This window comes from Aulonocara stuartgranti (genome assembly GCF_965226115.1).
Source record: "Aulonocara stuartgranti genome assembly, chromosome: 9".
In the NCBI taxonomy this organism is placed as follows: Eukaryota; Metazoa; Chordata; class Actinopteri; order Cichliformes; family Cichlidae; genus Aulonocara; species Aulonocara stuartgranti.
This window is the reverse complement of record NC_138960.1, coordinates 4,522,154-4,533,093: the sequence shown is the minus strand read 5'-3', so window position 1 is coordinate 4,533,093 and position 10,940 is coordinate 4,522,154. Positions and strand designations below refer to the sequence as shown.

The following is a 10,940-nucleotide window of genomic DNA, read 5'->3' as shown; positions in this document are numbered from 1 at the left end:
CTACCATCACAGTTTGCCTTACAGATGATAAGATGGCTTTTGTGAAAAAGTGATATTCAGTCCTTTAGTTAGCAGCACATGAGAAACACTGATTTATTATCCAGTAATGGATGGTTTCATCATTAGAAGTACATTTGTGTGCTTTCTAAATAGTGTAGGCCATTAGAATTCTCTGCCTTTAGAATATTTACACGGAAGCTTCTGTTTGGCTCATAAATATACAAAACCATTTGCATGTTGGTCCTTGTGTCCACAGCAATAGTATTTAAAATTATTCCAGTATGCTTTAAAATGTGATCATATATTTGCATTAGCAAACCCATTCAGTTGCAAAACTACTACAGTCCACAGATGCTGCACTGACAGAGACAGAAGCAACGGCAAGAATAAATAGTGACATGCTGACAGTGTGACAAGGGGACGTCACGATGTAATGTGATGTTATTTTTTATTATTTAGGCAGCAAAAGCAGAGACCTTCTAAGAAACATCGTCAGACAAGTTTGTTAAGCCTTTAAAACATTGGTTGTTTTTGCTGACATTCATATGAGACCATATATTTATATCACTTTGCTTGTGACCTTGTAAAAGTGCAACATTATTGCATGGATTTTGTGGCTACATATATGACCAGATGAGTGTTTTCCAATTCTTTTGTGTTTTTTTTGAGTCTTTCAAGCCAACTTATTTCAAGTTTTAAGAGCATCCATCAGTTAATAACATGCAGTGGTACATCCTTCTTTGCTCTAGCTGTTGTTTGAAATTTGTCATGGGAAACTCACAACATTTCTAACAGTACAAGCTCATCTCATCATCGGTAACCTTGGCTACTTGTTCATTTGCAGAGCTGCTTTTATCCTAATCCAAATAAAACAGGTTTTTCATTATTGTGCAAGTATTTATTGATTGGTTTTAAGAACCAGAAAAATAGTGCCCAATTCATAGACACCTTTCTATCTCATAGTGACCATTGGTTTCCCAGTTACCTAAGTCACCAATGCCCATGTCCTCAAAATCATAGGTGTAGATTATAGTCTGCTGTAGACACTGGCATGGATAGCTGGAGACACAACAACTGAGTAATCATTCCTTTTACACTTTAAGGTTGGCTTGGAATTTGCTGTATGAGGCTCATGTGTAATCTGTGCAACGTAACATAAACTCTCTTTAAGTATGACAGAGGTTTTTGTGCTGGGTCATTTTAATACTGGAAAGAATTCTGACATCCTTCGTCTTATATGTGTCCCAGTACACAGTCTCTCAGCCTTAAGAGGTTACCATCAACTGGAAGACCACCAGTATAGTAGATGCATTTCAAGGACAACTGATAGAAGTAGGTTACACAGCAGCTCAAAGTGTAACGGTAATGGTTGTACCAATATCTTACAGTTAAAAGCATTTTCAACTACATTCACATTTATATAGCGGTTTATTCTTATTATTTAAACCAAATTATCAACCTCAAACTGGTGTGTGCGAGTGTGTGGTAAAGTATCTTGCCCAAGGACATTTGATTATCAGACTGGATGAGCCAAGGATTGAACCACTGACCTTCTGACAACAGTTCTCAATACTTTACTTTACTACTTTAGTGTGAAACGTAAAGGTATAAGTCTGAATATACTGACTGAACTGCAAATATATAGAATAAACCTTCAATATACTGAATGAAAATATCTTGTGTTTTAGAAGTGTACTATTATAGCATGTTATGTCACCAGCAGCATTCCTATGAGGAATAAAGACATTATTCCATGGAAATGTTTAGACTGTATAAACCAGTCACAGTATTCATTGTTGTACTACAAATGACAAAATTTGGGTAGTACTTCAACATACAAGTACACACTATTTAGTGACCTTTAGCAGTGCTAAAGGAGGAATATGTGGAATGAAATTTGCATTTCCTTTCCTGTCAGTCTGTGGGACCAAGACCCCAATACAGCAAGTCTAGATCAGGTTATGTTTAACAAGTCCAGACTTTAATCCTGTGAGTCTTATCCAGTAAGTTTAGATGGAGCTTATGGGTGAGGGGACTCGCCCAGTTCTAACTGTCTCCTCTAATAAAAGCCTTGCAGGCCTGGTACTCATCAGCTACACCCGTCACGAGCAGCTCCCCTCAAGATCAGTGCTCTTGGAATATGACTGGGTTTAGTTTAGTGGTTTGGTAAACTAAGCCACAGGGGTTAGAAATGATGGGGAGAGAGGGCAAGAGTACAGTTAGTGTGTAGTGTTGTGTAGTTAGTGTGTAGGCTAGTATTTATTTATTTATTTTTTGCTTTATGTGTTAAAACAATGAGGTAACTATTGAATGTCAGAAATGCTAGCCCTCGGCCCTCGTCTCGTGTGTGTTTTTAGTTTGTTTGCCCTTCCTGACCTGCTTATCTTTGTATATTAATTAGAACTTCCTATAAAGCTGTTTAAAGTTTTACTTACCTGCTGGTGATGTTACTGCTGACAGAATTCCAATAGAGCAGCCACACTGATAGTAATACAAATACTTTTTAGAAGAAGAATAAAAACTCTATGGAGCAGCAAACATCCCAAACAAACGACCTTAAAATAGGTTTCCTTTATGTTGTGGCAGCAAAAAAGCTTGTACTACACTCAAAAAAATCAACTAGGGCATGTGTTTGATTAACAAAGTAGTAATATGTTTACATCACATGAAGAAATCATTTTTATGCTCATTAAATGATTCATTCTTTTTTGTTGAATATAAATCAAAGAAAACTTTGATGAGTTAAATTCGTTCATGGCAATCCAATGAGAATGAGGTCCATCAAACCAACGGCTCTGATAGCGTCATGTATTGCGCATGCTCCACGCCCACCGGATGCGGAAAGGTCCGTTGAGAAGTTAACGAGCGCACGTGGAGTTACTTCTTTGGCATACCTGATAGTGAGGTAAGTAATATTTCTTGATATATTTATTTAGGTTAGTGGAGTGAGAGATAAATACTATTAGTTAAAATTTTTTACCTGTGTAGTGTGGAGATTTATATATAGCAGGGAGGTTGTAGACCCAAACATTTTTCAAATGTAAGTCGGTGAATTTAATGTTTTTTTTTAAAACTTAACCGGAGTCGCTAATTGTTGCAACAGAGCAAAAACTGATGAGGTTATTTTGGTAAGTTCGTTTTTTTGTTTTTGTTTCTGTCGACTTTGAATGAGGTGTGTTTCATGGTTATCTGCGTTGGTAGGACTGTTTTTCTTCTCTGGAGTTAGCTAACTTTGAAGAGCGGGAAAGCCGCATAGAGCCGTAACGTCTTCGCATATAGCTCCATGAATGAAGGGTTACTTTCTGCTTAACCGGAGTTGGTGATTGTTGGTAGTAGTGGTAAGACTGACCGACATGGTTTTGGTGATTTTATGAGTGTTTTATGATGCTCTATCTAAAATTCCAGTTTTTGTCAGTGGAGTTTAGTCGCGGGCAACCGCATTAACTGGATTGATGAAAGGTTTAATTCAACTAAACCAGCGTTTAGGGGAGTTAATAACAAGGAGTAAGATAAAATCTGTCACAATAATTGCATGTGCATTTTCTTTTTTTGTAATATATTCACTTAATTTTTGAATTCAGAATGATTTAGGTGGATAATTGTTCGGGTTATAGTTTCTCTGGTGCTCTGCATTAGGCTGACTAACGGTGCGTTCACACCGAACGCGATAGATGCCCCTAGCTGATCTCGTGCACATTTGCACCTCGAAGCGCGTCCAGCATGAACTGGTCGAGGTTTATATGCAATTTTCACGCGTATGAAGAAGAGATCTGGGAGGAAGTAGTGGCAGACGGTATGTTATTAAAATGGCAGCTGTCAATCTAGCGTTTGAAGAAAGAGTCTCCCTTCTCTATTTGCTGTGGAGAGCAGAGCAGTGCCTAAAGGACGTCCTCACTGTACCTGGGTCCATCAGGTCTTCCACAAGCGTGAGCAGTTTGGTGAGTTTCACCACTTGCTCCAGAAGCTCCGTCTGGATGACGGCCGCTTTCAGCTGTACCACCTTCTGTCCCTTGCCGAGTTTGAGAAGCTGCTGTCCCGCAGATTTTACCAACTCGAGCGGTAGACGTGATAAGCGCGAATGCACAAAATGCACCACACAAACTGCAGTGCGTATTTTACTTCACGCTTCAAAGGCGTCAGTCGTGTGAAGTAGGCAGAAAAGCGTTTTCTCAATGCAAATCTGCTTCCGAAGTTTAGCTGGACCCCCAGTCGCGCTTCATCGTGCTCCTCCATTGACTTTACATGTAAACCTGAAGCTCTGGTCGCGTCTATCGCGTTCGGTGTGTACGCACCGTAACAGTCTTCACATTTCACAGTATGTAGATATTAACACAAATTTGTCAGAGTAATAACTTTGTTTTAATTAATTTCTCTCCCCAGAAATACATCACAAAATAAAGCCACATTCCCATGCTCTGAGATTCTTATGCACCTCCTCAACAATACATGGTAAGTTCATGTTTGCCTTATTATTATTATGTTATTTATTTATTTTTTTTGGATGATGCAGAAGTTTAATCTCCTTGACGTTTTCTAATGCATATTTCATTTTTTATCAGTGACGTGTATGTGGCAGTGCAAGCATTGTGTTACCAGAGAGAGCAGCAGGTACAAATTACTTCAACATTATAAACTACATCATCATTACGGAATAGGTCAACATTATCTGTGCATATATGTTAATTGTCCGTGCACATTTAAGACTTGGAGTGGACTGAACACTCATGTCTATAAAGCTCATTCATCTCAGTTTACACAGACAGCTTCAAGTTCAGTAACTTTTAAATGTGAGTTATGTGACTGCAGTGACGTCTTCTCTGAGAGAGATTTTTTTGTCCATACTGGAACACATCTGCGAAGTAACGAGACAGTTAGTTGTGTGTTTCTTGGTTGCCCTTTCAAGACAAATATTTACAATACATTTTATACACACAAAAAGAGGAAGCATCATCCACACACACTTAAAGATTTTAAAGCCAGTGTAGTTACACGTGTGGACCCAGTTCAAGTGATAGAGTCCTCTGATAATGTAAGGGCTAGCTGTTCTGAAGATGTATCCTATAGTGAGTCAGTGACAGAATGTGATAATAGTGCTGTTGAAAATCAGCCCGAACTAATTGAACGGAAATTAGCAGTAATATTGTTGAAATTGGAACACATATTTCATGTTCCAGCAAAAGAATTAGATGAGTTCTTAGAGGAGTTAGTTTTTCTGTTGAGTTCAGCTAGTGTACCTCTGACAAAACGTACAATTACAGAAATTTTTAAGAGCCATAACCTCCATATTAGTCAGGCTGTTATTGAAGAGCTTGCAAATTCTGTATGTGTTTCTAACCCTGTGGCTAAAATATTGGGAAAGTGTGGCCCTCTTGCCACTCCTTATAAAAGAAAACTATACTACATACAAAATTTTAGGGTTGTAGAGCCTGTTGAGTATTTTTTATCGATAGACCAAAGGAAGTCATTTCAGTACATCCCTTTATTACAGTTATTGCAGGAAATATTGAGTCACAATAAATTGCTGGATAGAGTGATTGAAGAACAAATAGCTCAAGAAAATAGAGAGAATCTGAATGGTGATCAGAGGGTTTACAGATCTTTTCGAGATGGGGAGCATTATAAAAGAAATAGCTTTCTAGATGGTGAGAAGTTGAGAATTTCTATTAACCTTTATATTGATGATTTTGAGGTTTGTAATCCTCTTGGGACCTCACGGAAAAAGCACAAGCTTTGTGGTGTATATTGGGTCTTGGGCAATTTACCACCTGGTTCTCATTCAGCCCTTTCATCCATTTATTTGGCAATCCTTTGCAAGAGTGAAGATTTGAGGACATTTGGGTTTGAAAAAGTCTTTGATCCACTTTTGAGAGATCTGGTAACTTTGGAGCAACATGGTGTGTTCATCAGTCAGTTGAACGAGTGTATTAAAGGAACTGTGAGCTGCGTCATAGCTGACAACCTAGGAGCCCATGGGCTGGCAGGTTTTGTGGAAAGTTTTTCTGCTGAATACATATGCAGATTCTGTACAGCTAAAAAATCTGAAATAAAGTCAGTGACTGCTGGTGATTTTGAGCATAGAACACCGGAACTTCATGAATTCCATTTGAAGCGTGCACAAGAAACAGCAAGTGCTTGTTGTGGAGTTAAGCGAGATTGTATTTTGAGTAAGAATCTGAGCCATTTTCATGTCACTGCAGGCTACCCTCCAGATGTAGCACATGATCTGCTAGAGGGCATAATACCAGTGGAGCTTGCGCATTGTTTTTCTTTTTTAATCTCTAAAAAGTATTTCACCTTAGAAAAACTTAACAACTTGATCCAAAATTTTGAGTATAAATGGGCAGATAAAACCAACCGGCCTCATGCAATTCCCCAGACTTTCTCATTAAAAAAAAATATTGGTGGAAATGCACATGAAAATTGGTCTCTGCTTCGTTTGTTGCCTCTAATTATTGGTCCACTTGTTCCAGAGGATGAACCTGCATGGCATATTGTTTTGGATCTGAAGGACATTGTGGAGCTTGTTGTAGCCCCTGTCCAGTCTGATGAGTCGATTTCCTACCTTGAGTGTAAAATCAGTGAACATCGCCAGAGATACCAAGAACTTTTTCCAAACAACAGTCTTCTCCCTAAACATCATTATTTGGAGCACTACCCTGCTCTGATTCGGCATTTTGGGCCTCTTGTCCACAAATGGACAATGAGATTTGAGGCGAAACATAGTTTTTTTAAACAAATTGCTCGCTATACAAACTGTTTTAAGAACATACCTGTTACACTTGCCAAAAAACATCAGCTCGTGATTGCCTCTGACTTGCACTCTTCTGACCATAAGACACCTTTAATGGTAAATGTTGGCTCATCAGTACCAATTGATGTTCTGAAAAGTGATATCGCAGTAGCTATAAAGCAAAGATTACCAGATGAAACTGATGTCCATATTACAAAAAGCGTGTCATACAATGGCATGAACTACAGCACAGGAATGATAGTTGTTCATGGGCAAATATTTGGTTTGCCAGAGTTTGCAGAAATTCTGCAGATTTTTATTTTGCATGGCAGAATATACTTTTTTGTAAAAAAGTTCTCTGCTTGGTATCGAGAGCACTTCAGAGCTTTTGAGCTTGACATGTCACATGCGAGAGAGGTGTCTCTGATTGAGCATGGGGAACTACTCGATGACTACCCGTTAGCTGCCTATTCAGTGGGAGGCCTGCGTCTGGTTACTCTGAAGAGACACACTAACTTGCAGGGTAAACAGGAGTGATGTTTGTAAGTATTTTCCCCCTATATCACCTGGCACAGTAAATAATACATCATACTTTGCAGACCAATTGCTACTTAATTTATTGAGAGTAGATTTCTTTTAAGCATCTTATGCAAGAATTGTCATTAATTAGAAGAATGCAAGACAAATCTGGAAAATGCACTATTCACTTCTCCAGTAAAAAAATTCCTCGAGGCCAAGGTGACATCATCAAATTATCGTTGACATTAGAATTTGTTACACACACTCGTACAATAGTCAATGAGTACATCTTTATTTATTTTTTAAATATTTGATATTTGTCCAGGTCAACATGATGGCCCAGCCCATAAGACTGAGGATCATTCTCGGAGAAGATGATGCCAGGAAACTAATTTTACCAGCTGGGATATCAGACTCCATTGAGGAATTGTGTCAGGAAATAAAGACAAATTTTGGAGTGCAACAGGATTTTCGTCTTCAATATCAAGATCCTGATTTCGGAAATGATTTTGTAAATCTGACTGCGATCTCTGAAATTAATGATAAAGCAACTTTAAAGGTTGTATACTTGGATAGTGTGCAGTTGCAAAGTTTTACAGAAGATGGAGTGACATGTCAACCAGTGCGAAGTCCAACACATTCCTTTTCAAGCTCTTCAGACACAGACAATACAAGGCCCGTTTCATCGTCAGGTTCATCACCGTCTACAAGACTGTCAGTGTGGCCAAGTGTCTTCACAGTCCCTCGTTTCAGCTATGAGGCTGAACTGCAACTTGAAAAGGCCAATGCTGAGTTCATTGCTGGTGGAACTCATTTGACCCCCTCACCAAAACTGAAATCCCACCTTTTAGAAAGGCTGGCTGAAGAAATAATAAAATTTAAAGTCTATCCAACTGACAATGACCTGAATGAAGTTGCAGAAGCCCTTGTCAAACAGCATCCTTGTCTGAGGGAGCAGGGATCCTTTAATGGCTGTTATGGTTGGAAAATTAGCCTCAAGTATAAAATGGCCAATGTCCGGACCAAACTGAGAGGCCTGGGCTGTGCTGAGGTGTTGGTAAATTCACTAAAGAACAAGGCCCAAGACAAAAGTAAGGCAGCATTGAATGTGAAAAAGCCTAGAAGAGCAGAAGTCAATTACTGTCCGCAGTATCCAAAAGGAGAAACCACTGACAGCCTGGAAAAAGAGAGAATTGCACTGCTTTCAGAGGTTCAGAAGAGAAACAATGACAATATAGTGACAATGAAAATGCAGAAGACTTTTTCGTACAGAAGGCAAGAAGTTATTCAAGGACAGCCCTTTATTGCAGATTTTAAAAGCAGATGGCCAGCTCTGTTCACCGAGAAAGAGGTGCATGTCCTATATGTCTAACTTTTAGAGTGTGTTTATGGTTGACCAGTTATTTCTTGCTTCACTAATATTGACATAACATAGTGATAAAACAGCTAATAATTCCTGGTATGTCCTTCCTCTGGTGCATATTATAAGTGCATTGTTCATGTTTTTCAGATTGACAAGGAATTCCTGCGCATATCGACAGTACCGCTGCTATCTAGATTCTTTTATGAGCTAGACTTGTACACTCCAAGTTCAAGTTCAAGTTCAAGTTCAAGTTCAAGTTCAACTTTATTGTCACTTCAACCATATACAGTTTAAAAATACACAGTGAGGCGAAACAACGTTCCTCCAGGAACCAAGGTGCTACAAGACAAGTTAGTGCAAAAAAAAAAAAATAATATATAATATATCTAGGTAATATATAATATATCTACGCATGATGGAGCTCTTTCGAGGCAAAGGTGGGGTGGCTGGCAGAAAAATGAGACACATCATGGTGGCCATCTCTAAGGTGGGTTAGATCTGTGCTTAAGAACTTTTTATGCCCATAATCTGGCAATTTTATGAGCAAAGATATCTATACATATGGTAGGCAAAAGTCCTAAGAGGTTTTCATATTTTATACAAATTATATAAGCATCAGTCTTATATTAATAAGTAATTGATAAAATCGTATGGTTAATTTTGATCAAAATGGGGGAAAAAAAAACCCAAAAAAACATTAGTGTTGCCTCATTTTGTGTCTGATTTGGTTTAGACAGATGTTTTGAGGTGGCTGTAGCTCAGGTGGTAGAGCAGGTCAGCTACTAATCAGAAGCTTGGCGGGTTGGTCCCAAGCTCCTCCAGTGTGCATGCCAAATATCCTTGGGTAAGATACTAACCCCAAGTTGCTCACCGATGCATTCATCGGAGTGTGAATGTGTATGAATGTTAGACAGTAAGCACTAAACCCGGTGGCGCCAGTGTTCGACAGCCTCGACCTCTGTCAGTGCACCCCAGGGTGGCTGTGGCTACAATGTAGCTTACCATCACCAGTGTGTGAATGTGTGTGTGAATGGGTGGATGACTGGATATGTAAAGCGCTTTTGGGGTCCTTAGGGACTAGTAAAGTGCTATATAAATACAGGCCGTTTAAACAGTTTAGAAAAAGTGATTGGGTGAATGAATTGTTGTATAAAGGCAGCTTTGAGTGCTCTGAGTAGAAAAACGCTATATCAGAACCAGTCTATTTACCATGTGGCCTTTTGGACTCTTCCAAACTAAGTATTCCTTTTTCAAACTGCTGCCTAAAAGTTAAATATTGTCATTATGGATTCCCTTTTTTCTTAGGATGACACAATACATACAAGACGAGCATGCATCCTGAAGTCCTTGTGTGTCTACCTGAATGAAGACCATGAGAAACTTGTGAAGGAATATACGGTCAGTTATATTCACAAGTTGTTCTGTGTTATGTAATTTGCTCCAGGAGTTATGGGTAATTTCGATATATGAAATGGTAAAATGTGACACCACATGTGAATAAAAGATATTGCAATTGGTCCTTGTTTTGTTTCATGTCAAATGTCTGAGGTGTGAAACCAGAGACATAGAATTTAGTAAATATATCAGCATATTCACGCTGATTGCTGAATTCCTTTTTTTTTTTTCATATGTAGACTCAAACAAATGTATTATTATATTTTACGTCACAGAACACTGAGGCCAACACTGAAGCCATGGAACAAACTGTGATGGGAGTGTATGTCATACATCAGGAGGGTGCGGAGCCTGGAGATGACCCAGAGAACATCGGTGTCCTGATTGAAGGCGTGGAGGTTCTCACTGGTTTGAGGAGCATTGCAATTGCTTGTGCTCTGTTATTTGGACTGATATACTGTCTGAACCTAAGCTACCCACCGGAGCTCAAATGCACTTTTGAAGTCTTGCAAAAGATTATCATGAAGCTGGATGGACAGAGGTTGTCATCCAAGGCACAGTTCCTAAAAAACAAGCTAATGGGGTGAATGAGCTTGAAACGGACTCATGCAAGCCAGATTTTTTTTTTCAAGGTTTCTGCAATGCAAATATGTGTTTACTGTTTTAAAGTTTAAAATTGTAAGTTATAAAATGTTCATATAAACTATGTGGTTTGCTCTGTGGCTATTACACAAAGATTGTTCGTCCATAACTTAAAGTCTTATACACTTGAAGTGTAAACACTGATTTTTGCCAGATGGCAATTGTTACAAAGGCAAATGCACACTGGTTTTCACAAATTGTTTGAGTGGAGCAGTTATGCTCAAAATTGAATGTTTTCTCCACACGTTAAATAGCATAAAGTCACTATTAATGGATACAGCCTGATTAAAT

At 38.7% G+C, this 10,940-nt stretch overlaps 1 protein-coding gene across 1 annotated transcript; it reads left to right on the top strand.

Moving 5' to 3' along the window:
* Positions 1 to 2,625: 2,625 nt before the first annotated feature.
* On the top strand, positions 2,626 to 10,615 carry LOC309713654 (uncharacterized protein). The gene is made up of 5 exons (XM_082545450.1): positions 2,626 to 2,905; positions 4,381 to 4,449; positions 4,560 to 4,608; positions 9,918 to 10,010; positions 10,283 to 10,615. The coding sequence occupies exons 1-5, from the start codon at positions 2,766 to 2,768 to the stop codon at positions 10,592 to 10,594; spliced, it is 663 nt and encodes a 220-aa protein (XP_082401576.1). The 5' UTR covers positions 2,626 to 2,765; the 3' UTR covers positions 10,595 to 10,615.
* Positions 10,616 to 10,940: the final 325 nt, after the last annotated feature.

Coding starts and splice junctions, on each gene's coding strand:
- LOC309713654 (XM_082545450.1), top strand. CDS start 2,766: ATGAGAATGAGGTCCATCAAACCAACGGCTCTGATAGCGTCATGTATT. Junction 2,906..4,380: donor TTGGCATACCTGATAGTGAG/GTAAGTAATATT, acceptor TTCTCTCCCCAG/AAATACATCACAAAATAAAG. Junction 4,450..4,559: donor CACCTCCTCAACAATACATG/GTAAGTTCATGT, acceptor ATTTTTTATCAG/TGACGTGTATGTGGCAGTGC.